Below are 26,027 nucleotides of genomic sequence, written 5' to 3'. Positions count from 1 at the left end.
TGACCCTCAGCCAGGCCGGACACTCAGCCTCCTTTGTCCCAGCAGAAGGCTCTGGGCTTTGAAACATGCTCTACTTCCTCAGCTTAATTTTTCTTCATTCTAATCCAAAAACCTATTTTTCTCAATAATTCAAGCATAAACTATGTAGGAGTTGAAGTAGCGGAAATTGCAAGGTATTTGTCCTCGTTGGGTGTCTCTTTAAATGCAGTTGGTAACTCTGTGCGGGCCCTTCTGTGGCCCGGTTCTCAAGGGAAGAGCAGCCCTTACCGGCGGGTCTGCTGGAAGTTTCCAGAAGCCCACAAGGGCTCTTGTGCGGCCTGCCTGCCCTCTGGGGAGGGTGAGCGCTGCCGGTGGAGGGCCGCGAGGTGACCCCTGGCCCAGAGGTGACCGCTTGTGTAGGGCGGAGGGCACCTGCGGTCACGCGCGGACTTGAGCATGGGTCCTCGGCACAGCCTCAGTTTGGACGCACCGCAGTCCTCGGCCCTGGCACTGTCTTCCCAGGGCGGGGGCGGGGCAGGGAGGGGGCGGGGCCTGCGGGGGTGGAGGGCGGAGCCTGCGGGCTGGGGATGGAGCCAAGGCCTATGGCTGGATTCCTGAGGGTCGACCAAGATGCAGACCCTGCAGGGCCCTGGTGGGTGGGCAGGCCGAACCCAACGCTCCGGGCAAGCGTCGGGTTACTTCTGTGGTTCCTGTGTTTCTAGGCTGTTCTTGAAGGCTGCAGAGTGGCGTCCGGCAGCAGCTGGACAGACAAGGCTGTGTGTCCTGTGATTCTGTCCCTGGTGTACATCATACTCTTCCTACTGGACTGGCTGTTTCTTGCCGCTGGAGGCTCGGTGGGCCGGTTTCTCGTCACCTTGCACTGGCAGAAAGCTCCGCAGACCTGTTTATTTAATACTTAATATATCGACTTCTGTTTATTTAATACTTACTATATCGAATTCTGTTTACTTAATACTTAATATATCGACTTCTGTTTAATACTTAATATATCGAACACTGTTTATTTAATACTTAGTATATCGAATTCTGTTTATTTAATGAGCGGACATTGTCGCAGCTGCGCTCGCCCGGCCGTTCGGACCAGGTTGGGTGTTTTTCTGACGCGGCCTGGAATGTTCTCCTGCAGGCCTGTGGCAGGTGCTAATCACCGCCGGACGCAGACTGAAGCCTGAGTCGTGGGGAGAGCTAACTTTGTTTTGGCCTAAATTGGGGATTTTCAGAAACGAAAAAATAAACCAAGTTGCTAATTAATTAGCTCAGTTATCCTGAAATGTTTTAGTTTGAGAATTATAGTTTCATTTATTTCATCAAAGTGAGGGCAGTCGCTTTCTTTGTTAAATGATGGTCTTCTGCGGTTTGTGTGAGGGTGGGGAGGAGCTCAGACGGTGGCCGGTGGTCGTAGCTGGGAGACGCGGTCACTGTCGGGGTCCCCCGTGTGAGGAGGAGGCAGGCTGGGCGGTCCCCAGGGGAGACCGTCGGTTCTCCAGGCCCGGCACGGAGCCCAGCTGGTGAGCAGGTGGGGGCCCCAGTCCGGGGTGAGGAGAGCGAGTAGCCAGGGTAAGGCCGAGGCCGCAGACGCGGGAAGTGCGGACTCCGAGCGCGGTGCTTCTGACTCAAAGAACGAGAGCAGGAACACGCGCGTGGGGGCCTCCTGTGTGCCGGGGGCTGTGCCTCGTCTTCACCCCTGAGTCTTGTTACGGGGCGAGTCTCCAACCCCATTTTACAGATGGGAACAAGGGTGTGCAGTTGGCCCCGGCCGTCCCGTCAGCCGGCAGAGCCAGCCTTCCATGAGCTGACGTTTTGATGCCTGAGGAAATGTCCTTGCCGTGTGACCCCGCCTCTCCCCCTGTGTCGTTCTGAAGCCTTTTTAGAAAAGCCCAGAACCCCGCGTCCGCCCACTGCTCTAACACAGTGTGGTCCTCCAGCCAGGCGACTCAGCGGGGGGACAGTGGGCAGACCGCCGGAGCGCGAGATCAAAGTTGTGCACCTGTGACTTGAGGAATGAACACTACTGACCGTTTCTCAGATCCCACCCAGAATGCACCCTAAAATGAGTTCATTCCCGTGGACATAGCCCCTTGCATTCTGCTCAGCTAAGACGCAATCCACAGAACGAATTTGGGGCTGTGGACCTTACTGGGAGAACCTAAAGAGTAGGATGCCTGCACACTCAAAAGGTATTCACTCAAGCTAATACCTGGTCCGTTGCTTTTCTGCTTAGTTCAGAGAAGGATTTTTTCAGAGACGCTCCTGGCGGATGGCGATGATGGACAGTGTCCTGTTCCTGGGAGCCTCCATCTGAACGCAAACCTGTAGCATGGGATGCACTTGAGCGTCGTTAGCACATGCGGAGGGACAGACGCATCCTCTCTCTGCAGACGGAACGCATCTGGCGTCCTTCGCGCCGCCCCCACCCCCGTCCCAGTCTGCCCGTCTGCTGTCACGGCATTTTCGTCTTTAGAAAGGATCTGGGTGCGTTTTGGTTGGATACCCGGCTGTCTCAGTACATCCGTTATGGAAATGCCCTGTGGATCGTGACTCCCTTTCAGAAATTCTGCCTAAGGGACGCCTGGGTGGCTCAGTTGGTTGGGCAGCTGCCTTCGGCTCGGGTCATGATCCCAGCGTCCTGGGATCGAGTCCCACATGGGGCTCCTTGCTCGGCAGGGAGCCTGCTTCTCCCTCTGCCTCTGCCTGCCTCTGTCTGCCTGTGCTCGCTCTCTCCCCCACCCCCTGATAAATAAATAAAATCTTTAAAAAAAAAAAGAAAGAAATTCTGCCTAAATCTCTAAGAGGCTTTTCAGGAGAAGAGTGGAGTTAATAGCATTTTGTGTGTTGTCGTAGATAAGTTCATACCAGAGGAAGTGTGAGGATGTCGTTCATTGCTGCCATGTATCCCAGTTTGTAATACTGCGGACTTTATGGTTATGCCCTAATTCTGTGTGTCCCTTTCAGGTTGGGTTGCTGGACCTTGAACTCAACCAGCTGACCAAAGCGCTGTTTGGGGCTCTAGTCGCTCTCTCGGTCGTCATGGTAACCTTGCAAGGATTTGCGGGCCCGTGGTACCGCAACCTGTTTCGGTTCCTCCTCCTCCTGTCCTACATCATCCCCATCAGGTACGTGTAAGAATTAAGGTAAAACAAAGAGCTGGTTTCGCGGAGTGTGACTTACGGGCATTTGTTCTGTCGGCGAGCAGGAAGGCCGCGCCGAGCCGCAGAGGGAGCCGCAGAGGGAGCCGCGAGCGCTGGTGACGGCTTCCGCGGAAGATCCCGTGGGGGGCCAAGTCCGTTTTGTTAAATCTGATGCTTTTTCCTGGTGTGAGTTTTTGATAATGAATTCAAGAGCTGGGCGGGGTTTGTGTACCGCTGACAGACTTTGTTTCCAGTCCCGTCGGACCACCGGATCCACACGGGCCCTGCGGCAGACGGCGGAAGCCGGCCCGTGCGCCTGTCGAGCGAGAGCACGGAGGAGCGCGGCCCCTTGACGACCAACGATCCCTCGGTGATAATCCCCCGCGACATCGGACATGAGTACTTAGGTCGGTGTCTGTGGAGCTTAATTGCGAACATTCGCAGTGCAGGTAGATGGCAGTCCGTTGTAGAGTATGTCCACAAACACGTTGTAGAAGATGCTTCCTGCCTGTGACTGGGCACCTCGGCCGTTAGAGCCCAGTAAACCCTGATGAAGCAGGAAGCAGCATCTTCTGCGACGCAGAACAGAGGCAGCCGGGCTAGAGCGCTCCTGCCAGGGCTGGGAACGTTCTGAAGAGAAAGACCAGCTTTCTCCACAAGTGGGTCCGAAGGCGATGTCTCTCACTCACGGGTGGGGCCGAAGCGGAGCTGCCGCGTGCCCCCGGGCGCCCATGACAGCGCCCGCCCCTCCAGCCCCGCGTTCCCCCTCCTCCGCCAGGCCGCACGCTGGCCTTGGCCCTTCTCGGCCGGGGAGGGCTGCCCCTGTGCTCAGGGAGGCCCCGGCCGGCCACCTGGTGTCCCATCAGCCTGTTTTAATTCTGCTGCCGTCCCCACGGGTCACTGCTCTTTGCTTTTGTTGGTCTGCGGTTCTGTGCCCACCCGCTCCGTGGGGACAGGGGGCTCGTCGGGCTCAGGGCTGAGAACAGAGCACACGGCGTGCCCGAGGGCTCATCTCACCCTTTCTGAAGGGACCCGCTCCGGAGGTCCTGCCCTGCTCTGAGCAGCTGCGAGTGTGCACACAGTCTGTCGAGCTGTCGTGCGGCGTCATGGTCCTCCCATGGACACATGGCGAGTGCCAGCAGGGGGCTCTGGTGACACATCTTTGTCCCCAGAAACTCCCTGGTAAGTGGAAATGGGCAGACCAGAGCTACTGAGGAGTCATCGCGGAACTGACCCTTTTGGCTGAGACCGTCCTGGTCAATAGCAGTCCGAAGGCCTGGTCACAGTCGCCACCACCAGCAAGCACCCGACCTGCGCCCAGCACGTCGCCTGGCGTCCTGCGGGGACGTGGATGCACCTGTAGGCCAGATGCGTGCGTGGAACCTGGCACAGAGCGCCTCTTCACGGTTTCCTGCCGTCCCGGCACAGCCGGCCTGGTGCCCGACACGCACCCCGTTCTCAGTGCAAGGATGTGGGAAGTATGGTCCCGAAGGAAGGTCAGTTTGCAAATGCGATAAGTCCGCGTCGCTCGTGTTTTCAGTCTTGTACAGTAAATACAACACAGAGTTCGCTGCCAGACGTGGCACACGTGGGCATGTCTCCCAGAAGTAGCCGGAAGCCTTCCTTCCTTCCCTTACTCTCAGCACCCACGCAGCCACCCATTTCTGCAGGTTTTGTCTGCTGATTTGGCTTGACTCTGTTGCTCCCTAGATCAAGGACCTTGATGTCATTCCTGCGTTGAACTGTCCCCCAGAGCCTCCTGACTCGAATCCGGGGCCTACAAGGGTTCCTTTTGCAGCTCCTCACGGGAAAGTCGGCCACGTGCCTAGCAGCCCACACACAGCCCACTAGGCACCAGCAGCACTTACTGCTGGAAGGTGTGAGCTCAGGGGGCCCGCTATATGGTGTCAACCAACCCCCCTGCCCAGTGGGAGCGCCCCTGCCCGTGTGAACCAACCCCAGTGCCTGATGTGAACCAGCCCCGGTATGAACACCACTGCCTAACAGGAACCGCACGTTCCCATGTGGACCCCACTGCCCGTGGGAGCCCCCTTGCCCGGCTGTGTCCATAGCGACTGGCACTGCACATGTTAACTTGCTGGCACAGTCCTCCTGCCAGTGCCAGCAAAAGTCTGCTACTCCCATATCCACAGAGCAAACACCCATTTTCTTAGTAATTTGTTTTGGTTTGGTTTAGTTTGGGGTTTTTGCTTTCATTAATCTAGTTTCTCCTCATTTCTTTGCTTTTGCCCGTTCTTACATGTTTTTATGATGTGCCTTTCGAGACTGTCATACAATGCAAAAGGCCTCGTGGGGGTGCTCTTCCTTTTCTCTAGGGCACTTCTGTATTTCACTGGTGGAAACCATTGAAAACCACTGAAATTTTATTGTATTTTTCAAGGAAATATTTTATTCCTGTGGACTCTCCAATTTCTTCAGCATGACAGTATAAAAAGACTTGACACTTTTCCTTTTATCAAGTTAACAAAAAAAATGAATTATGGTTATGAGATATAATACATTATAAGCATTTTAAAAGATTTTTTTTTATAATTTGAGAGAGAGAGAGCACAAGTAGGCAGAGAGGCAGGCAGAGAGAGGAGGAGGCAGGCTCCCGGCTGAGCAGAGAGCCCGATGTGGGGCTCGGTCCCAGGACCCTGAGATCATGACCCAAGATGAAGGCAGAGGCTTTAACCCACTGAGCCACCCAGGGGCCCCCTTTATAAGCAATTTTAAGCTGATACCGATTTTCATTTTTTTTTCAGTTGTATATATATATTCGTAGTAAAAAATTAGATAATACTGAATAACAAGGGAAATAAATATATATTTTCTGCAATTTTACCGTTGGTAAAGACTATAAGGCTTTTCAGAAATGTGTACATATACAGACTTGTAAATATTAATATGCATTTCTATGTATATGTAAATATACCAATATTTACACATAGACCTTTTCTTTTTTTTTTTTTTTTTAAAGATTTTATTTATTTATTTGACAGAGAGAGAGATCACAAGCAGGCGGAGAGTCAGGCAGAGAGAGAGAGAGAGAGAGAAGCAGGCTCCCGCCAAGCAAAGAGCCCGATGTGGGGCTCGATCCGAGGGCACTGAGATCATGACCTTTTCTTATTTAGCCTGTACAGACTTCTTAAAAGTTTGTTTACAAAACGAGGAACGTACTGTTTCTCAGATCTGCCTTGTTCTGGTTTTCCAGTCAATGGTTTTATATTCACGTGTTCAGTCAAGTGTGGAGAGACTTACTAGACAGAATTGTACCTGCGCCTCTGTCTACTCCAGAAGGTCTCCGGCCTGCTTCAGCGTGAGACCTCGCATCATTTTCAGTGTGAGGACACAAGCAGACTGATTGAGCCGAAGAAATGAAAACTGCACAGCGGGAAGAGCGTAGGCTGCAATTTACAGAGCTTGGTTTGCATGCAGTTCAACCAAGTTTGTTTTCCGTTTGCAAAGTTTCCTTAAAATATGAATAATAATACATTCTAGTATTGGTAAATATGCTTTTCAGTTTAATAAAGGATAGATTTAAAAATTTTCCTTTTTTTCAAAGTGCACAATTTTGGAAGGTTAAGTGCTTTTTCTTCCAGTGACCTAACACGTGTTTTTAATGGAAATACAGTTGATACACAGAGTTAACATTAGTTTCCGGTGTCCAGTGTAGCGATCGGACAGCGGCGCACCTTACCCAACACTCCCTGCCGTCAGTCGGCCACCGTGCGGTCACTATTACTGTTACCGACTAGGCTCCCGGTGCTCTACGTTTCATCCTGAGACTCCCTTGTTTCTCAGCTGGAGGCCTGCACTGGTGAATCCCCTCCACCTGCCTCACCGTCCCCCGCCCCCTCTCCCGGGGTAACCCGTTTGTCCTCTGTGTCGGGAATCTGTTTCTGGTTGTTGGTTGGTTTCATTGGTTGATAAAAAGGCTTTCAAATTTAACAAACTGAGGCTGTTTCATGGAAATTTTTCTTGACAAAATAGTTTTGAGTCACCTGATAGTTTACTTTGTCTTTTAAGGAAAATGTGACCGGGTTTAAGTCCCGTGATGGGAACGGGTCCAGGTTCCCTGCATCGTTTGTGTCGCTCTGACAAAACCCGCACCGGCGCAGTTCTTCGGGGCACAGTTAGACCCCGTGAGGCCGGCGCTTGCGGCTGCGTGTGGGCCAGCAGCTCTTCTCCACACGTGCTTTCCAGCGTGCTGTCACGTTCCAGCGGACGCTTCAGAAAACTGTCCTGTCCGTGCCGGGTCAGGGGGCCTCTACCCTCACGGGCCGTGCGTGGGCGATGGCGGTCGAAAGGTGCTGGTGGTGAGGGCTCTGTCCCTTCCGAGAAGCACGTGGGCCCGTCTTGTCTAATGTCGTGCGGAGGGTGGGGCCCCACTCTGCCACTTAGCCGCCAGAAGGACCGAGTACCCAGGGCTCGGAGCACTGCGCAGTAAGAACAGAGTATTGAGAATGGCAGGTAATGTGGGTGTAGAATTTGCATCAGAACCTAGAAGTCGACTCTCTTAACCTTCCACTAGGGATTCCTTCTCCATTTAGCTTGGGGAATGCCTGGGGAAAAGAGTGTTTCCGACCTAGGAAACCAGTCAGCGGCGGCAGAAATTTGCAGCCTATCCAGATTGCGAAAGATACCCGTATTCGAAAATGCAGTTTGGAAAGCATGCAAGGAAGGAGGGCCAGGCTGTGGCTGGACGGCTTTTTGCTGAAGAGGTTATGATTGTGACTCATGGACTCACCCGTCTCGGCCAGAGCCTGAAGCGGATGGGGTTATCCGAGGGAAATCTGCGTGGAAGCCTTTTGTGAGGGAGCGTGGGTCCCCATGACATGCACAGGAGACGCACAGAGGTTTTGAGAGTCTGTTTCAGCAGAAGCACTGCCAGCTCGGGCTGGAAGGAGCAGAGACAGCCTACGGTGAGGGAAGCCCATCGGACCCCCCAGACCCGACAGGCAGGAAGGGGGCTCCCAGAGCCGCCCAGCTGCGGGCTGCCACTGCCCCCCAGGGAAAAGGAAGATTCCAGAGGCCGCAGGTGTGCAGCCCCAGAGCACGGAGCAGCCGGTCACAGAAGACTGTCCCCAGCTCTCCTAACCTGGGGTAGTCTGCCCTACTGGGCAGTTTGTAGTGTTCATAGGATACAGGTCTTCTTCTCGGGCCCGCATTATACGGATCGTCTTTCTCAATCTGTAGCTTGAGTTTTTACAGTTGGTGCAGTTATGAGAAAGTAGTAATCTTGCATAGTCAGATTTTAAGTCTTTTTTGCTCTTGGTTGTCACTGTCCGTATGTTGTTTAGGAAGCCATTCGAGCCACTCTCCAGACAATGGAGCTGTCCTCCTGCATTAGCTTCTAAAAGCATAGCAGGGTTGTCCTTGATCACTGGAGTGACGGTTCTTAAATAGTGTTGAACAGGGTCTTCAGGTATCGCTGTTGTCCACACCAGTTGTGCCGGCGTCCCTTGTCAGAAGGACGGTGCCCTAGTGACCTGCAGCTCCTCGGTCGTACACTAGGACTCAGACACGCACAGGCTGCTTTGGGTCTCCTGTGCTGTTCCCTTGGGGGGCTGTCTATTCCTGAGCAAAGAACAAACTGCTGGACCTCTCACCCCTTTGTCCTAGAACGGGGCCTTTCCTCCTTGTGTTCTTCAGGAGTACCCTTGTTCTTGCTGGCCATTTGCATTTAATATTAAATTTTCCAGGTCATGAATCTAGCATTTCTCAACTTTTTTTTTTTTTAAGATTTATTTATTTTAGGGGCGCCTGGATGGCTCAGTGGGTTAATGCCTCTGCCTTCGGCTCAGGTCATGATCCCAGGGTCCTGGGATCGAGCCCCGCATCAGGCTCTCTGCTCGGCAGGGAGCCTGCTTCCCCCCTCTCTCTGCCTGCCTCTCTGCCTACTTGTGATCTCTCTCTGTCAAATAAATAAATAAAATATTTTAAAAAAGATTTATTTATTTTAGAGGGAGAGAGGGAGGGAGCAAGAGGGGGTTGTGCAGAGGGAGAGAATACGTAAGCAGACTCCCTGCTGAGCGTGGAGCGAAGTCATGAGCCAAAATCATGGGTCAGCTGCTCAACCAACAGAACCACCCTGGCACCCCAACATATCTCTCTTAATTTTTTAGGTCTTCTGCAGTATCTTGAAATTTTAAAAAATTTCTCCATGGAAACCTTGCCCAACTTTTACTAGAATTTTTAGCCTTTTTTTCCCATTCTGAATATATGTCATTGAGGCTATAAATTTGCACGGAAATGCTGCTTTGGCTACATTCCAGACATTTCTGTAGTGGTATTTTTGTTACTGTCAGGTACAGAATATCTCTTAGCTTCCACTGTGATTTCTTCTTTGACCGGTGGTTATTACAAGTGTATTTGCATTTCCTAATTATTATCTGTGTTCGTACTTAGTTTTTTGTGTCATTTCAAAGAATATACCTTCATTTCGGATGCATGAATTTAGCTGAGATGCGTTGTAGGGCTGGATGTCTAGTTGACTTAAACCTGGGTGCTGGATTGCTGGAATATGAGCATGTCTGGTAAACCAAGATTGTTAATCTTGTGCTTTAGTTTCTCTGCACCTCTGCTAGCTTTTCTCCCTCCTCTCACTTACTAAGCACCCTGTGGAAATCTCTCATTGGTGTTGGGAATCTGTTCTCCCTGGAGTTCTGTTGCTGGAATTATTTATTTTGTGGCTTTGCTATCAGATGTATACAGATTTAAACTGTTATATATGTTTGCTGAGTTAAGTATTTTCTCATTATCAAGTGACTTTATCTCTGCTAAAGCTTTTTTTCTTAAAGAGTTATTTAGGAGAGAGAATGGGGAAGGGGCAGAGGGAGAGAATCCTCAAGCAGATTCCACCTGAGCACAGAGCCTGATTTGGGACTTGACCCCATAACCCTCTGACAAGACCAGAGCTGAAAGAGTCGTACCCTTAACCCACTGAGCCACCCAGGCACCCCTCTGGGAAAGCTTTTTGCGTTAAATTCTACTTCGTCTTATGCTCATGTAGCCGTGCCTGCTGGGTGTGATGTGCTTGGCTTGTCTTGCTCCATTTTGCACTTTCCCTTCTGTGTGTGTGTATGTGTGTCTCTCACATTTAATTTTTACCTACTCCGACAAATGCTGCCTACACAGGTATTGTGATTCTGTTGTATTTCTGGTTTAAACCTACCATCTTATTTTGTTTTTTTTAGTATGACTTACCTATTCTATATTTTCCTCCTGTCTCACCATTTTACTTACAATTTTTTATAATTCCACTTTCTCTCCACTAGTTTGAAAGGTTTTAAGCTGTATTGGTTGTTCTTATAGTTAGCCTGTGACCTGAGAGCATTATTCTCTCTCAGAACCACAGGTAGTCACTTCCTGTACACACTGTCTCAGAGTAATGTTTACCTCCTGGCATCCCTCTGACCTTGTGCCATTTTTGTCAAGTACTTTAATCCGAGTCGTTCTTAAGTCCCAAAGATACTGTTGTTTCGCACATTCCCTGTGCATTTCAGTGCCTCGTGTATTTCTTCATTTCTTCCTACACTTCAGGCCTTTCATGTAGAGTGACTTTCCTTCTGTCAGAAATGTATTGTTTTGTTGACTCTGGCTTTGTTGGGAACGCTCTAGATTTCTGTTTGGCTTCCCTTCATGAAACGGTTCCACCCACATGCCCCATGTTGCCTTCTGGCTGCAGCTTCTGCTGGCAGGCATCCATGGGCCTCTGCTCCTCGGTGCCCTCCACCCTGCAATAGCTTTCCGACCTACTCCTTGTTGTTGCTCTGTGCTCAGACCCGCTGTGTGGGGATGGAAGCTGCTTTTCATATAATGCTTAGGATTTGGTGCATTGCTCAAGTCTGTGAATCACTCCTTTCCTATCCCAGAAAACAGGGTTGTTGTCTCCTTATATACTAATCTGTCCCCTCTCTTTTGAGGACGTGAATGTGAGATTTGTTCAGTGTCCTAAACCCCACTCTTTGTTTCTCCTTTTCTTCCCTATTTTCCACCTTCTGTCCTCATTCCCCATTCTGTATCTTCTCCAGCGACCCGACTTCCAAGTTGCTGATCTCATCTTTGGCTGTGTCTAGGCCACTGTCAAACCAGTGGAGTTCTTAATTTCTGTTACTGATACTTTTTGGTCCAGGAAATTCTGTTTGGTATCTTTATAGATTTATTCATTTATTTCATTTTTTTTAAAGATTTTTATTTATTTATTTGACAGAGAGAGATCACAAGTAGGCAGAGAGGCAGGCAGAGAGAGAGGAGGAAGCAGGCTCCCCACCGAGCAGAGAGCCCGATGCGGGACTCGATCCCAGGACCCTGGGATCATGACCTGAGCCGAAGGCAGCGGCTTAACCCACTGAGCCACCCAGGCGCCCTGATTTATTCATTTTTATGTTTGCCTGTTGCTCGCAAATATCTTTCTGGTTTTCCATATGTTTCCTTGTTTTGCAGTCTGTGTCAGTCTCGTGTGGGATCTGCTGCTTTTGTCAGTCCTGTCCTCTGGTTTTTCCCTCTGGCCGTCGCGCGAGTACACTGTTTCCCTGAGTGCTGTGCTGCTTGTTGTTGTGCTTTGTTTTCGGTTTATTGGTGGGAATTTTCTTTGGTAATTATATTTGAAAAGCTAATTATAGGAGTAATGTGAGGTCAAAGACGAGAGCTTTGTTTCTCCGGAAACTGTACACTCGCCTCTGCAGTGTACTTGGAGGCACCACCTGCCTCAGAACATCTTCCTCCAAACCGGAGAGTCGCAGTCACTGAATCACACGAGCTGCTGCCAGCTGCACGCAGAGGTATTTTGCTTTCCAGCTTCCCCCTCAGGGTGACGGTGTAGCCGTCACAGCCCTGCCTCCCGTGGAAAGAAGGGCCTCGTGTTGGGCCTCCACCTGTTGATGGTCCAGTCTTTGTTTTTGCCCCTACACGCAGCCTGTTGAAAGAAAAGTCAGCCTGCTGACTGGCACTTCCTTCACCTTCATGGAACCTGGTGTGGGTTCAACCCAGAAATTCCTTACTATCCATTCAGTTCTTTCTTTTAAGAAATATGAAAAATATTTTATACAGTATTTCTTGCTGTTTTCAGTGGGAGCATTAGTTCAGAAAGGATAACTGCCATTACCCAAGATCATAGAACTGTCTTGCAGTTTTGCATAAAGAAAGACAAATTGGAATGAAACTTTCTGATTAGCTTTGCTAGCAGGACTCTCCAGGGGTAGGTAGAATTTTCAGGTCCCAAATGTGATGAACTTTATTCTTGAGAATGCCACAGACTTTCTTTTAACAACAGTGTACAACCGTGGCAATGGCCAACTGGGGGACGGTAGGTGCCGTTAAAATAACGTGACGTAGACAGATTGTGGTCTGTCTGTACGATGAATACTATCCCGTAATAGAAAGGAATAAAGTTTTGATACATAGAACAACTTGGGCATTTATAAGACATTCTTGAAGTTAGAAAATTATGATGGACAATTCAGCGGTTGCCAGGGTTTGGGGTTTGGGCCGCTGCTGCCATTGGGGGTTAATCTGAGGAGCGTGCAAGCCTCTTGGAACCATCTGATTGTGATGGTGACAGGGCGTGACACGAACCTGTCCTTGGAACACAGAAAGCAGAAGAGTGTGTGTAAAACGTGGCCGAGGCCGAGTGAACCCTGTGTGTGACATAATCGTGCCGTAACATCAGCTCTGCCGGGAGAGAGTGCTTCAGGCCAAAGGTGTTGCCGCTGGGGGAGCACCCAGGAACCCCCCTGGTTTTGCTACTTCTGTGTGTTTAAAACCGACTTCAGAGTCAGAAGCTACAAGAAAGCCAAACACTGTCCTCAGCATTGCCCGTGAGAGCTGGTGTGTACTGGAGGTGGAGGCTTCGGCTTCGGGCTCTAGAAGCTGGGGCTGCGAGCTGGCGTTCTTGCCTTGAGGACGCCTCATGCTTGCTGTGGCCTCAGGCAGTCTCTTCTGTTCCCTCGGGGGGTGGCGGGGCGTGTAGAGTTGTACGCTCGGCCCCAGCGGCTGGAGTCCCCCTTCAGGCCCTTGTCCTTCTGGCCCTTGTTTCATTCATCTTGTTTCAGTTCGTGTCATCTTTCTGCATAGTAAAGAGCAGCTCGTCCGTGTTTGCAGATATATTGATGTCGCTTGCCCTTCACTGAGACTGCAGTACTTGTTTGTGAAAGATCTGCAGATGCACTTCCTAACCGATGTGTAAGTTAAAGGGGAATTTGTTTATGTGTAAAACAGGTGCAAAGCAGAGGAGCCCAGCAACCCGTTGGGTGTGGCTCCAGCAGGAAGCCCAGGGCCCTCCGTGGTTGTCCCCCTCCGCCCACTCTGCTACGTGTCTTCTCGGCCGCGCCTTCCTCACCTGCTCACACAGACGGTGTTGGAGGCCTCAGGCTCATGCTCTGTAATCACACAGTCCATTTGAACCAGTTCGGAACTCCTGAGAAGTGCCCTGACGCTCCCAGAACCCAGCACTGCCTCATGGTGTGTAGCCTGGATCCGTGAGGCCCAGTGCCCCGGCCCGTCCTCGGACTGGGGTGGGTCTGCAGGGGCACCTTTGTGAGGGCACTGGGGGATGCCTCCTTCCAGCTCTCCTCTCTTCTGCCCTGCTTTCACTGTGGTCACTGTCACTGTCACCTTTGGGTGGAGAGCCGAGCTGAGCTTTGCCAGCCTTGAAAGCATCGATTTTCTGCCTTCAGCCTTTTCATCTGGTCTGTCTTTGCCCAGTTAACTTTCTTACTAATATTTTGACACATCTACTATGTGCTTCATTTGGCGTCTTACGTACCTTTACGTTTAATTTTAAGGTGTATCAAATTGCATATGATTAGTACTTGTTTGAACTAAAGGAGGGGCTGGTCCTTTACTAGGAATATTTATCCCTTTCACGTATTCACAGAAAATGTGGGCTCACTGCCGCGTGAATGCATGTACATTGTTGCCGCACGGAGTGTCTTGCCTGTCAGTGCACATGCACGCACACGCATGCACGGTCCTCTCGCTCCCGCGTGTGCGGCGTTTCATGCATTCACCCCCCGCCCGCAGGGAAACGCCGAAACAAGTCTGATGGGGGAGGTCCTGAGTCCACTAGTTGCCACACCCCGATACCCTGTGGTTCATACTTGATTGGGGGGGATGCTGAGGGGTTGGGCTGACATCACCCTGAATGGAAGGCGAGAAGGTGGGTCCCCCTGAGTGTGGCTCAGAGCAAGGGCGTGTTCTCAGGGCCCTCTGGGGAGCCCCAGGTCCTGGCGTGCCCCGTGGCACCCGCTGGCCCCTGCACAGCAGCTGAGGCTCCGTGTTGCACCGGGACCTGTTTGCTTCGGTTGGTCTGGGACTTCACGTCTCCTACTTTATTTCTGATCTCCAGTCTCCCATGCCCGTTCAGAGACTTAATAACGTGACCTAGAATTTTGCATACAGCGGTTTCAACTATGCTCATACTGTAGCAGATTTTCTGTTTCTTAGGACCCAGGGCTGTCCGTTCTGTGTGTCTTTGTGTGCACGGGGGGTCGCAGTCCCCACGGACTCTCGGTGTGTTTGCTGTGTATGTCCCTTCCTTCTGCTGGGACCGTCTGTACCGGCTGAGCTCTGGGGCCTCGCTGATGACCTGCCTTCCCCGAGTGGTGCGCCCCTGTCCACTCCGTTTTAGCTCAGGGCCTGTCTCTTGTGTAAAACCTTCTCTGACTGTTGAGACCAGGCATCATCTGCTCCGGTGACATGATTCAGGAACCTGCCCTTAGGCACTAGTGCTAGTCCCCATGGTCCTTGCCAGTCGTTAGCACTTTACAGGTGCCGCGTCTGAGGCTCAGAGATCCACTGTGCCACGTGTCCGAGATCATAGAACTAGTAACTGTGGAGTTCAAGAATCAGCATAACTCATACCTACCCTAACCCTGTGAAATGCGCTTGGCCGTGCTGCTTCCCGATGGAGCCTGGAAAGAGGGATCGGAGAACTGGGGAGGCTGAGTGGGCGGGTTACTGAGACACAGGAAACGGGAGGGAAGGCGAACACGGAGTGTCTCTGCAGTCCGGCTCAGGTGTGGGCCGCTGCTGCCGTCCACCGCTGCGACGGTGTCTCCTGCTCCCCACGGAACCGTACACGTGTTTGCTGGATTTGGTTTGGCACCGGAAGAGGCAGGGGTGGGAATGTCACCCACCGTCGTACAGTCCTTGTGAGGGGTTTGTGCTGAGTCTGAGGGAAGATCGTCTGTCGGCCACGGTGTGAAGCCCGGGACGGGGCTCCGAGCTCCTCACAGAGAGACGGCTGCCCTCTGCGCGCACAGCGTTGGGAGATCAGCCAGCAAGGACCCGGGTGCCGTCCCCTGCCATCACGGAGTGTCAGAAAGAGGTGGACGGGCGCCCGGTGGCTTACTCAGTGGGCGTCCAACTCTGTCTCAGCTCGCACGGGGCCGTAGGTTCAGGCCCCGTGTCGGTCTCTGCACCCCAAAAGAGAAGTTCAGGATGTCACAGAAGGAAAACTCTGGGGGAAATTCAGATAAAACGGCATCTATGCCATTTCCCATAGATGACGGTTTACAGGAAAAAGTTTTGATTACTTTTGTAGAACTTCTCATTAAAATGACTTTTGCTCCTATTAAGACCCAAACACAAGCACCGGGCAGGCAGAGTGCGTGCAGGCCCTTTCAGGTGGCCGTGTCCCCGAGGAGCGCCGCAGGCCTGGGGCCCGAGCGCCCCCCTCGCAGCCCCCACAGGACAGTCGACGTGCAGCAGGCGGCACACGGCCCGACGGGGGTCCTGCCCCATCACAGCCTCACATTCGTCCGGTTCCTCACACACCTCCGTGCAGCGAGGGGAGGCCGGCAGGACCGTTCGGTCAGGAGCGAGCCCGCGTGAGGCGCCTGCTCCCACTCGGCCGTGGCGCCCCTTCTCAACGCTCCTGACCGCCTGCAGGGTCCGGGGGCTCCGCTTCGGTTTCCTCGTGTGCCAGTGCGGGTCGCGGTCGCCTTCTCGTGCCCTTGACGGTCTGAAACGTCAGACGGCTTTTCCACTTGATTCGGAATGGCTCTCTCGATGACAAAACCGTCGCTGGTTGGTTAGCAATGAAGTGAGCTGAAAATAACCGGTATCCGTGACCGTATAAACCACATCTGTAATTCTCAAAGTGGCAGGCCTGAAGTTGTTTTGTTCGTAAGTCATGTTACCGGGAAGTACTTTACTCATCGACCAGACGTCTAAGTTTTAAAATTCTATAAGAACATTACTCAAAAGTGGTGATAATCATAATTACTCTGTCAACGTACTATTTGACGTTTGAGCTTCTAGAGATTCTTTTTTTTTTTTTTTAAAGATTTTATTTATTTATTTGTCAGAGAGAGAGGGAGAGAGAGCGAGCACAGGCAGACAGAGAGGCAGGCAGAGGCAGAGGGAGAAGCAGGCTCCCTGCCGAGCAAGGAGCCCGATGTGGGACTCGCTCCCAGGACGCTGGGATCATGACCTGAGCCGAAGGCAGCTGCTTAACCAAATGAGCCACCCAGGCGTCCCGTTTCTAGAGATTCTTAACGTTGAAAAGCAAGTTATACGAACACTTGACCGAAATACAGGACGCGTGTAAACCTAGGCTTCTGCTTCCTGTGTGGCATTAGTCTTAGTCGAAGACACGTTTTCCTTGATTGTTTTCGCTATAAAAACAGAACTCGGCTGTGCTGTTTTTCCTTGAAGGTTATCCGCATTCTCTTGTTCACCAGCCTTGAGGGTAGGTGCCGTCTGCCGAGCCTACTCCACTGACACTTATTGGTGACACAGTAGTTCGTGAAGCAAGTTCTTGCTGCTGGTTCCTGAGCGGTGCCCGCGCTGCCGGGGAGAGCCCCTCGGGAGAACCCGGCGGCAGTGCTCGGGTGTCCAGTCCGCCCTAGGCCCAACGGCACCCCACGAGCTCGGGAACACTTCCTGCGCACCCCCGACCAGGGCGGTCCTTGTGCCTGGGGTAGCGGAGGCAGGCCGACGTTTTCCGAAATAATGTGACCAGAGTCCACAGGAGAAAGTCCTGTACCTCCTCAGCCTTGGCCTCGAGCCTGCAGAGCCAGCCGTGCCGGCCCCACGGGGAGCCCCCGCCCGCCCTGCGCCGCCCCCCGCCCCGCCTGCCTGCCTCCGCCCCTGCCCGTGGAGCCTCTCTCTTTCCTGCCCTGGTTCCGGGGGTCTGCCTGGCCACCGGCGCCTGAGTCACAGACAAGTCTGGGGAGATGCTCTTTTCCCTTCCACAGATCCACTCGCCTCCGGCTTCTCAGCCCGTGGCTGCTGTGGACGCCTCACCGCAGCCCCACAGAGAGCGCGCGCCGCGCCGCACAGCCGCACACACACAAGCCCGGTGCCCGATGCTCGTGCTCGCCCCGGGCTTCACGGCCGGCCCGCCCCACTGCGCCCGGTGGCCCAGCTGGCCCGCGACCAGGCCGCCCGCGAGGCCGAGTGGCTGCCGTGTTCCACGCGGTGCCGTCCCTCTGCGTCTGTCCTCCGTGATGGCGTGGCGGCCGGCCGGAGCGGGAAGCAGGACGCGGCGAGGTGCTGGTCTGCAAGGTCCGTGCGCTTGCCGGTTAGAACTGGTCTTTCTCGCAGCAGAGCTCTGAGGGTCTCTGGGATGGGAGCTCTCTGTGACTCGCTTACCTCCCCGGCCTCCCCTGCACAGTCGACGCTCCCCCTGACCCGGAGTCGTCCACGTTTCCTCTCCAGGGTGCGTTTCCTAGTGGGCAGACCCGTACGCGTTGCCATTTTGGTCGAAACGGTCAAAACTGTCAGCAGCTTCCGCCCGTCGTGCAGGGGCCCCGCAGAGCACATCTGCTGTCCTCTTGACAAAATCGAAGGAGCCACAGATTGTTTTCTAGAATCGGAAGTGACCTTAGGTCTGACTGTGAGCGAGAGGCAAGCTGGAGCTCTTGTGCACGAAGGTGGGAGCGGCCAGTGCCGCGGGGGCCGCAGAGGAGCCCCCCGTACAGTCGCGTGTCGCCCCGACGGTGGAACCCGGGCTCTGCGCCCTGCCCCCGCCGGCTCTGACCCCACCTCCTGCCGCTGTGCCCAGCGCGCCCCTGCTTGGGCCACGCCACCGTCTGAGGCCTCAGGGAGGTCCTGCCCTGGTCGGGAAGCCTGGTGTTCCGAGGGGCCGGGTCCTCCTCCACCGAGTCACCGTCACAGGGACGTGTCCTGTTCTCGTGAGGCGGGCAGAGGAAGGTCGCGGTGCTTTCCGTACCTGCTCCGAGGGGGACGCCACCGGATGCCCTCACGCACGCACCATCTGTCCCGTGGGAGCGGGGGCACTTCCGCACACCCCCTTCTCCCCCGGAGTTTGCCTCCACATGCCCCGCTGGGGTCTAGGAGGGGCCCGCGTCCCATCGCTTACAGACAGGTGTGGGGCCTTGAAGGTTTGTTGGCGTAAGTGTCAACAAATCCATTATTTTAAAGTCTGAAGTCTGGTATTTCCTACTTAGTTCACATGAGGCTAAGATAACCGCGTGTGTAGGGAACACATGAGCATGACGTGTCGCGTGGGTTTGGGCCCCACTAACGACTCTGATGGGTTTTCTTCAACAGTTTGCGTGTGAATTTGGACATGGGCAAAGCCGCGTACGGCTGGATGATCATGAAGGACGAGAGCATCCCCGGCACGGTCGTGCGGACCAGCACCATCCCCGAGGAGCTGGGGCGCCTGGTCTACCTGCTCACGGATAAAACAGGTACCGCTGCCTCGCGCTGCCTTTGTGTGCCCTCGCCAGTGTCCCGTGCAGGCCACCCCGGGACGCGTGCGTGTGTGTGTGTGTGCACGCGTGTGTGTGTGTGCACACGCGCGTGTGGAGCGACGCAGTGACGTCATTCCGATGCGGGTTCTCCTGACGGCTGACACTGGCACACGCACGGTGTCGTCACGGTTCGCAGGGTGTTCGGTTCTTAGAGCTGTAAGTGACGCCCGTGTGCGTTTTCATTCTCGGCTGCCGCCCCCTTGCTGGATGAGCCGCGCTGAGAGCAGACGCCGCTTGCCTGCGCGTGACAGGTCGAGGCCTCTGCGCCGGTGCAGGGTGGAGCGAGACGTGTGTGCGTTCGGTGTTGCACGGTAACACTCGCCTCGAGAGCTCGCTGGTGCCCCACAGTTTGTCTGTCCTTGTTTCATCTTTCCTCCGTGAATCCTTGTCAATCGTAACCTTCTGAAGGAAACACAAGCCAAACCGGTGGACGTCCTAGCAACAGGCTGGAGCCTCCCTGATTTCTTCCTCCGCGGCGTAAATGCCTGCTGGTTCGTGGGCACCGGGGTGGCTCGTCCACTGAGGGTCGACGCTTGCTTTCAGCTCGGGTCGTGATCTCAGGTCGTGAGGTCGAGCCCCGTGTCCACTCGGCGTGGGGTCTGGCGCTGCTCGTCCTTCTCAGGTGAGCAGGTGCGTTTGAAGAGCACTTCCTGGTGAGGCGTGGAGAGCCACACCCGAGAGAGTTGTGACACGGAGGAGACAGGTCTCCGTGCAGTTCAACGTTATCTTTTTTTTTTTTAAGATTTTATTTATTTATTTGACAGAGAGACAGAGATCACAAGTAGGCGGAGAGGCAGGCAGAGAGAGGAGGAAGCAGGCTCCCTGCTGAGCAGAGAGCCCGATGCGGGACTCGATCCCAGGACCCTGGGATCATGACCTGAGCCGAAGGCAGCGGCTTAACCCACGGAGCCACCCAGGCGCCCTCAACATTATTTTTAACGAAGTGCTAGAAAAGCGTCAGCACAGTCAGGAAACCGAGAAATCCAACGAGACTGTCACTTCGCACGTGGCACTCTGGCCGTTGCAGTACAAGAAATCGCGACACACCCTGTGCCCGAGAGAAGGGGCACGTATTCGCAGACGAAGAACGAACCGAGGCAGTCAGCTGCCGAGAGGCAGAGCCGGCCAAGCGGCAGGTCCCGGGTCAGAAGAGCAGGGCAGCAGCCCCGGTCACGGTGGCGCGGGCGCCTGTGAGACGCGGCATAGACGTGAGGGGAGGGAAACGCGCGCGTGAGGATCCTGGGACCTGACAGAAGCGTGAGAGCGGACGTCAGCCACCTGAGGGACGAAGACGCGGTTTTGCCCAGAGCCTGCCATCACCATGAAGTGATGAACTATAGTTTGGTCCGTATCCAGTTGCTGGTAGCGTTTTGTTTTGTTTTCTGTTTTCATTTAAAGTGAGTTTTTAAATGTTCATTGAAGTCATCTCGATTGCTGATGTGGGGTTTGAGCCCACAACCCCGAGATCAGGTGTCCCCGCTCCACCGATGCAGCCAGCCGGGCTCCCCAGCGGCATTTGGTTGTGCTCGGGGTTGGTCACCGTGGCACGTTGGGGACTGTCCGTGTCCCCACGAGGTGGGGAGGGGATGCTGGTGAGCCGGGAGAAGTCGGAAACTAATGGGGGGCTCGGGCTCAGGCAGGTGGACTGTGAAAACGCCTTCAGGCTTCTCCCTTCCCAGCCTCAGCCACAGAAGAGATTCGGAGAAGACCCGTCGGACAGCACGGGCGACCCGCAGAAGCGCCTCCACAGAGGCGGGTTATTTCTGGGGGCAGGTGGGTCTGTTCTGTGGAGAAGCTGGAGCGAAGCAAACCCCAGCTCCAGACAGTTCCTCAGGCGACCCCGGAGAAGAGAGTCCTGGAGAATCGGGGCGCTCACGGCACGCGGGTCTGGGGAGGGCGGCACTGGAGCCCGCGGGAGCCCAGCTGCCCCGACCGCGCGCCGCAGCCAGGACCCGGCGCCGGCAGCGGGCGACGCGCAGAGGCGTGCAACGCCAGCAAGCCCGCCACGCCCGGGAGCACACGGGCGCGCCTCGCTCCGAAGCCCAGAGGAGCCCTGAGGAGAGCCCCGGGTCCCAGGGCCTCTGAAGTCAGGGTCAGGGTTAAACCGCGTTTCCACCCGGCAGCAACCGTGTGGGCACTTCATTCCAAAAACGCCGTTTAGAGTCGCAGCGAAATGTCGTCGGACGCAAGTGCGCGCGGAACGCGATCGCTTGTCTTCCCGTGTGAGGACCCGCGGCTTGGCCGAGGGACGGGATGGCGTCTCCGCGCAGCTCCCCGCGTGCACAGGTCCTGCCTGAGGCGCACGCCGCCCAGGACCTTGTCGGCCCCGTCGCTGGCAGTGCTCCCCGGCGGCCTCGGCCCACGGGGTCCCTCCCCGGCTCCCGTCCCCAAGGAGACACGTGCGCGTCCGAGCGGGAGACGGACACACGGACGTTCACGGCATCGTCTCAGACGACGCGACGCGACGGAACGTACCATCAGACACGCGGTTATCCGTCCAGCACAGCGGTCGCCCAACGGTTCGTGACGACGTCCCAGTTCGAGACGGAGCCAAAATGTCTGGGGCCGTCCCGCCTCCGAGCCCTGGGCTGCCTTCCTGCCCCCGTTTGGGCTGCACCGCACGGCCACCACACGGCCACTGAAGTCAGCACGTAACACGCCCGTGTGACGCCTGCTCTCACGTCCGTTCGCCAACAGGAGCTGTAAATCGCCGAGTGCACGGTGCCCGTGAGCACAGGTCTGTGCGCGGTGCCCGTGTCTCGGTGTGCGATGCCGGTGACAGACGGAGGACTCGGGACGTTATTGCTCCTGAGACGCTGCCTTTGCTCTTTGCACTCGGAGTGTGATGGGGCCGTGCACAGCTCCTCCGCGTTTCTCTGAGTTCCGAGCTCCATCCGGAGGCGGCGGAGCGGTTCTGCCCAGAGTCATAAAGTAAAGCCCATTTTCCCATGTCTCACTCTGCTGTATTGACAAAGCAAAACTAATCTGGGTTTCTGAGATTTAAAAAGAATTACAGAAAATTAATACAAAATATGTACGTGAGAGAAAATCTTACGCATTTTCCAAAAGGCCTTTTTGTGCCAGAGGTCGTTGGAGGGACCTCCTGTCACCACTTCCTAGTGTTGGAGCCAGGTGGAATCTGAAAGGTTTTTAGTATTTTTAAAGATTTTTGGCCTAGAACTTTTTCGGAACGTTTCCCAGTAAAATCACAAGGTGAACGCCGCTTCCCAAGCGCACCCAGTGCGCCCTGCACCATGACAGCCCTGTGTGTCCTCGGCCTGGGGCTGTGCGGCGGCGGGCACCGTGTCTGCGGGTCGGCGGCCGCCTCCCAAGGACTGCCCTGGAGGGAGCGTTGTTGGGGTGGCTTGTAAAGGCCGCACCGACCGAGTCGCAGATGAAGGACGTCGAGGACGAGCTCTGTCGTTGTCACGTCACTGCAGGCACATAGGAGGACTCCGTGCTGTCCTCCAGCGACTCTCTGAGAACCAGCTTCTCGCACAATCAGGTGGAGGCTGCCAGCACGCCCGGGCCGAGCCCCTACCTCTGAGCAGCGTGTGGCCTCAAGCAAACCCCCGAGTCCCCGAGCGGCCGTGGGTGGTCCAGGAGGCCCGCGTGGCCGGCTGTGCCAGAGGTCGTTGTGATGGTCACACTCGCGCTCACCTGCCCTCCGCCAGGTGCAGCCGCGGATCCGGGCCCACCGGGAAGCGTCGTATCCCAGGAACTGCGCTAACTGTGCTCTCGCTTTTATTCCTTATTTTTGTCACATGAAGAGTCCGGGTCCTCTGCTGTCCCCAGGGTGCCCCTCCACGGTTGGTCAGGATTCGGCGGTCTCCGTGGTGGGCTCCACGTCACAGAGGATATGCCCGGGGGTGGGGTGGAGGGGAGAGAACGCGGGGCGGGAGACCGTCGGCAGACACCACCTGCCGCAGCGGTTAGGAGGGAGCCGTCGGGTGGGGAGCCTTCCACGGCTCGCAGAACCCTGAGGCGGCCCTTGGCGGGATGGTGACCGGGCTGTGCCCCGGCAGTGTGCTCGCTGCCAGGAAGCGTCCAGCACGCTGCCTCACACTTGCCCCAGCAGGAGAGAAGATGAAGTGTGCGTGCCGGCATAGTGTTCCCTTCTCCTGCACAGGAGAGCAGCGTGCTGTGATCGGGTTTGTTGGGTGCAGGTTTCCGGGAAGATCTAAATTATTGACGTCACGGTAGTGACACGTGTGTGGCCAGCGGTGCGCGAGACGTGAGTCGTTCCCCCGACAAGAGCAGACATCTGTTAGCTGCGGGAACCCAGAGCGGTGGACGCTGACCAGGACCGTGGAGGCGCACGCCGGCGTGCGGGCACAGGCCGTCTGTCCCGGTGCAGGGGGAGCCTGCTGGTCGCAGGGGCCGCCCGTGGCGACGACATGCCTGGAGAGCCGTGCTGCGGAGAACTCGTGAATTTTAACACTGGACTCCGCAGCCTGTAACAGGAGCCGCATGTTCCTTTGTCGGGGACGTTTATGTTCTCGCAGAGCCAAGTGGGCCAGACCACACCAGGAGCAGCAGGGTGTTCGGGGCGCACACTGGGGCTTTCGTGCCCGTTCCTGGGCTCGGACGGGCTGTTTGCTCTCGGGTCGCGACGGCCTCTGAGGCCGCCCCCTCTGCACCAGGATGTGCTCTCCCGGGGCGAGCTGCGGCAGGCTCTGGGGTCTGTGCGTGGGGTGGGCGCAGCCGCTCCTGCCTGAGCACGCCGGCCGGGCCTCGGGTGCGGACGCACTTGCAGGGTCGGGCTGCCGCGGCGCTTGACCGGGGCACACGCTTGGCTTTTGCTGGGCCATTGACACCGGCAGGGACACTGGACGCAGGCCGTGGTTGAACAGACGCCCGTCGCACCGGGAACCACCGCCTTCTGAGAGAGCCTCCTTCACGTGGAACGCGGGACTCCAAACTGAGCGACGGCCACACGCCCAAGACCTCCTCGCACGCTCCGCAGCTGTGTTTCCGTTCCCCGTTCCTTCCTGTACAGCCCCAGTGGCTTTGTGTTCGGGGCACCGTGGATCCCACGTGACCCTCACCTGGGAAGGTCCCCACCCAAACCCCACACGGGAGTTGGTGGTCGGCCGCAGGCAGGGTTCCCTTCGCATCCCGGTGGCCTCGGTGCCCGGGCTCCTACAGCGCGGGGGCTGCTGCCAGGCCGCCTGCCGGGAATGGTGCATCGAAAGCGTGGCCACTGCGTCTCCAGCACCAGTGCCTCTGCCTGTTCGTGGCTCTTCCATTGCCGCCCTGAGGGGGGTGCCTGCGGGATTTTCTCGTCAGAGACAGCTCCTCTCTGCCTGCTTTGCTCCCTGCGCTCCACAGCGGCTTTGTTAAGGAGCCGCAGCATTTCCTTTCTGTAGGAATCAAACACGCCTCTTGTCCGAAGACCTTTCATGTCTGTCCCTGGCATGCTCGTAGTGGCCAGGTCGCTGGGAAGCCTTCTGGTGGCGTCTGCCTGCCCGCGTTAGCCCATCCCCTTCACGAAGCTTCCGACTTGGGCCATACGCACGGTTGTTGCATTAAGATGACAAAAATTGAACAACCTGTCAACTGCTCGAAATCATGAAAATTGTTTAAGGCTTGAAAAATAATTTTGCATTACTGACTCTTTCAGTAACTGGTTTAACCTTAGACGTCCATGCTGTACAAGCGCGTGGAGAGTCTCAAACTGGCCCTGACTTTCCTGCTCTGCGTTCTGCAGGGTCTGCTGAAATACGAACATCGGTAAAACTTAGAAGATGCTCCCAGGACTCATCCCGGTGTGTTAAGATGTGATACGCGCCCCTGTGTAAAGGCGTGTCCCCAGGCTTGCTTCAGTATCTTTAACCTGGCCAGATGCAAGCGCACAAGAAGAGAGCCGGAAATTTCACTGTTTATTTGATGAAATGGTCGTCATTTGTTGGAACGTGGCTGTTACGACCTCCATAAAACGTGATGTTCAGCAACTAGGACGGTGGTGCCGGGCACAGCGCTTGACGCGGACGGACGGCCGTCTAAGCAGGTGCCAGCGTTGGGCACAGCCGCCACAGCGCTGTCACTGCGGCCGGAGCTCCCTCCCAAAGCCACCTGGTGCACAGCAGCGGCCCCCTTGCTTCCCTGCCCTTGCTCGGCCCTGCTCAGCCTCGTGCCTCAGCAGGCCCACCTGTGCCAACTTCTCCCACGAGGGGAAGCACACGCCGTGGCGCATTCTGTGTCTGGCTTCGTTCACTCAACGGACACTTTCCGGGTTCGCCAGCATCGTCGCGGGTCTCAGTACCTCGCTGCCTTCTCTTGAGGGCAATACTCCCGCGCGCGGATAGACCACTTTTCATTTATCCGTCTCTCCGTGGAAGGACATTAATTTGGTTTCTGCCTTTTCTCTGTTAGGATCGGTGCTGCCGTGAGCAGGGTTCTAGCCAGGGCGGGTAGGCAAGAGGAAGAGGCGTCCACACTAAAGGGGCGTGACTCTAGTTGTGTGCGACACGGTCTTTGTACGGAACATCCTAAGGAGTCCCCTAGAAATCGGTTGGAATCGATAACTAAATTTAGAAAGGTTTAAGATGCAAGATGAACGTACTGAAATGAGTTGTATTTCCTAACGCTAGCCACAGACTATCCGAAGGTAGAATTGTAAGCATAATTCCATTTACAACGGCACCAAAAAATCAAATCAGTATTAATAATGTTAAGGTGGCCATAGACTCTACACAATGTCTCTGCGCACCCCAGCAGCCTTCTTCGCTGATCCTAAAATTCCTGTGGAAATGCAGAAGGGCCCCAGAGTGGTGGAAATAATCTTGGGAAAAGACCGAATGGGAGGACCCCACAGTTCTTCATCCCAGAACCTGCCTCCAGGCCGCAGGAATCAAGACAGGACGGTGCTGGCGTGAGGACAGACCTCAAGACGGTGGCCTTCAGAGTCCAGACGTCAGTCCATATCTGTGCCCTCAGACAAGGCACCCAACAAGGGCGCCAAGACGGTGTGCTTGGAGGAACTAAAGCCGAGACGGCCGACTGGTTTCCCGCAAGCAGCCGCTGTACTCACTGGGGGAGGACCAGCCTCTCACGGACGCAGCGAGAGCAGGATGTCCCCGTGCAGAAGAACGAAGGGGGACCCCTGTCTCACGCCACACCAGAAAACTGGCTCCAGATGGATCACAGACCTAAATGTAAGACCTAAAAT

At 55.1% G+C, this 26,027-nt stretch overlaps 1 protein-coding gene across 9 annotated transcripts in view; it reads left to right on the top strand.

Annotated features, from left to right (window-relative positions):
• Positions 1-26,027, top strand: part of ATP9B (ATPase phospholipid transporting 9B (putative)) — a 223,685-nt gene that overhangs the window by 145,694 nt on the left and 51,964 nt on the right. For all 9 annotated transcript variants that reach the window (XM_044242779.1, XM_044242783.1, XM_044242781.1 and 6 more), the window contains 2 exons: positions 2,953-3,113; positions 18,651-18,793. In XM_044242779.1, coding sequence (XP_044098714.1) covers positions 2,953-3,113; positions 18,651-18,793 — 304 coding nt within the window. The remainder of the gene's footprint in view (positions 1-2,952; positions 3,114-18,650; positions 18,794-26,027) is intronic.

The sequence above is a fragment of the Neovison vison genome, chromosome 3 (genome assembly GCF_020171115.1).
Source record: "Neovison vison isolate M4711 chromosome 3, ASM_NN_V1, whole genome shotgun sequence".
Lineage (NCBI taxonomy): Eukaryota > Metazoa > Chordata > Mammalia > Carnivora > Mustelidae > Neogale > Neogale vison.
This window is presented reverse-complemented; position numbering and strand designations above follow the sequence as displayed.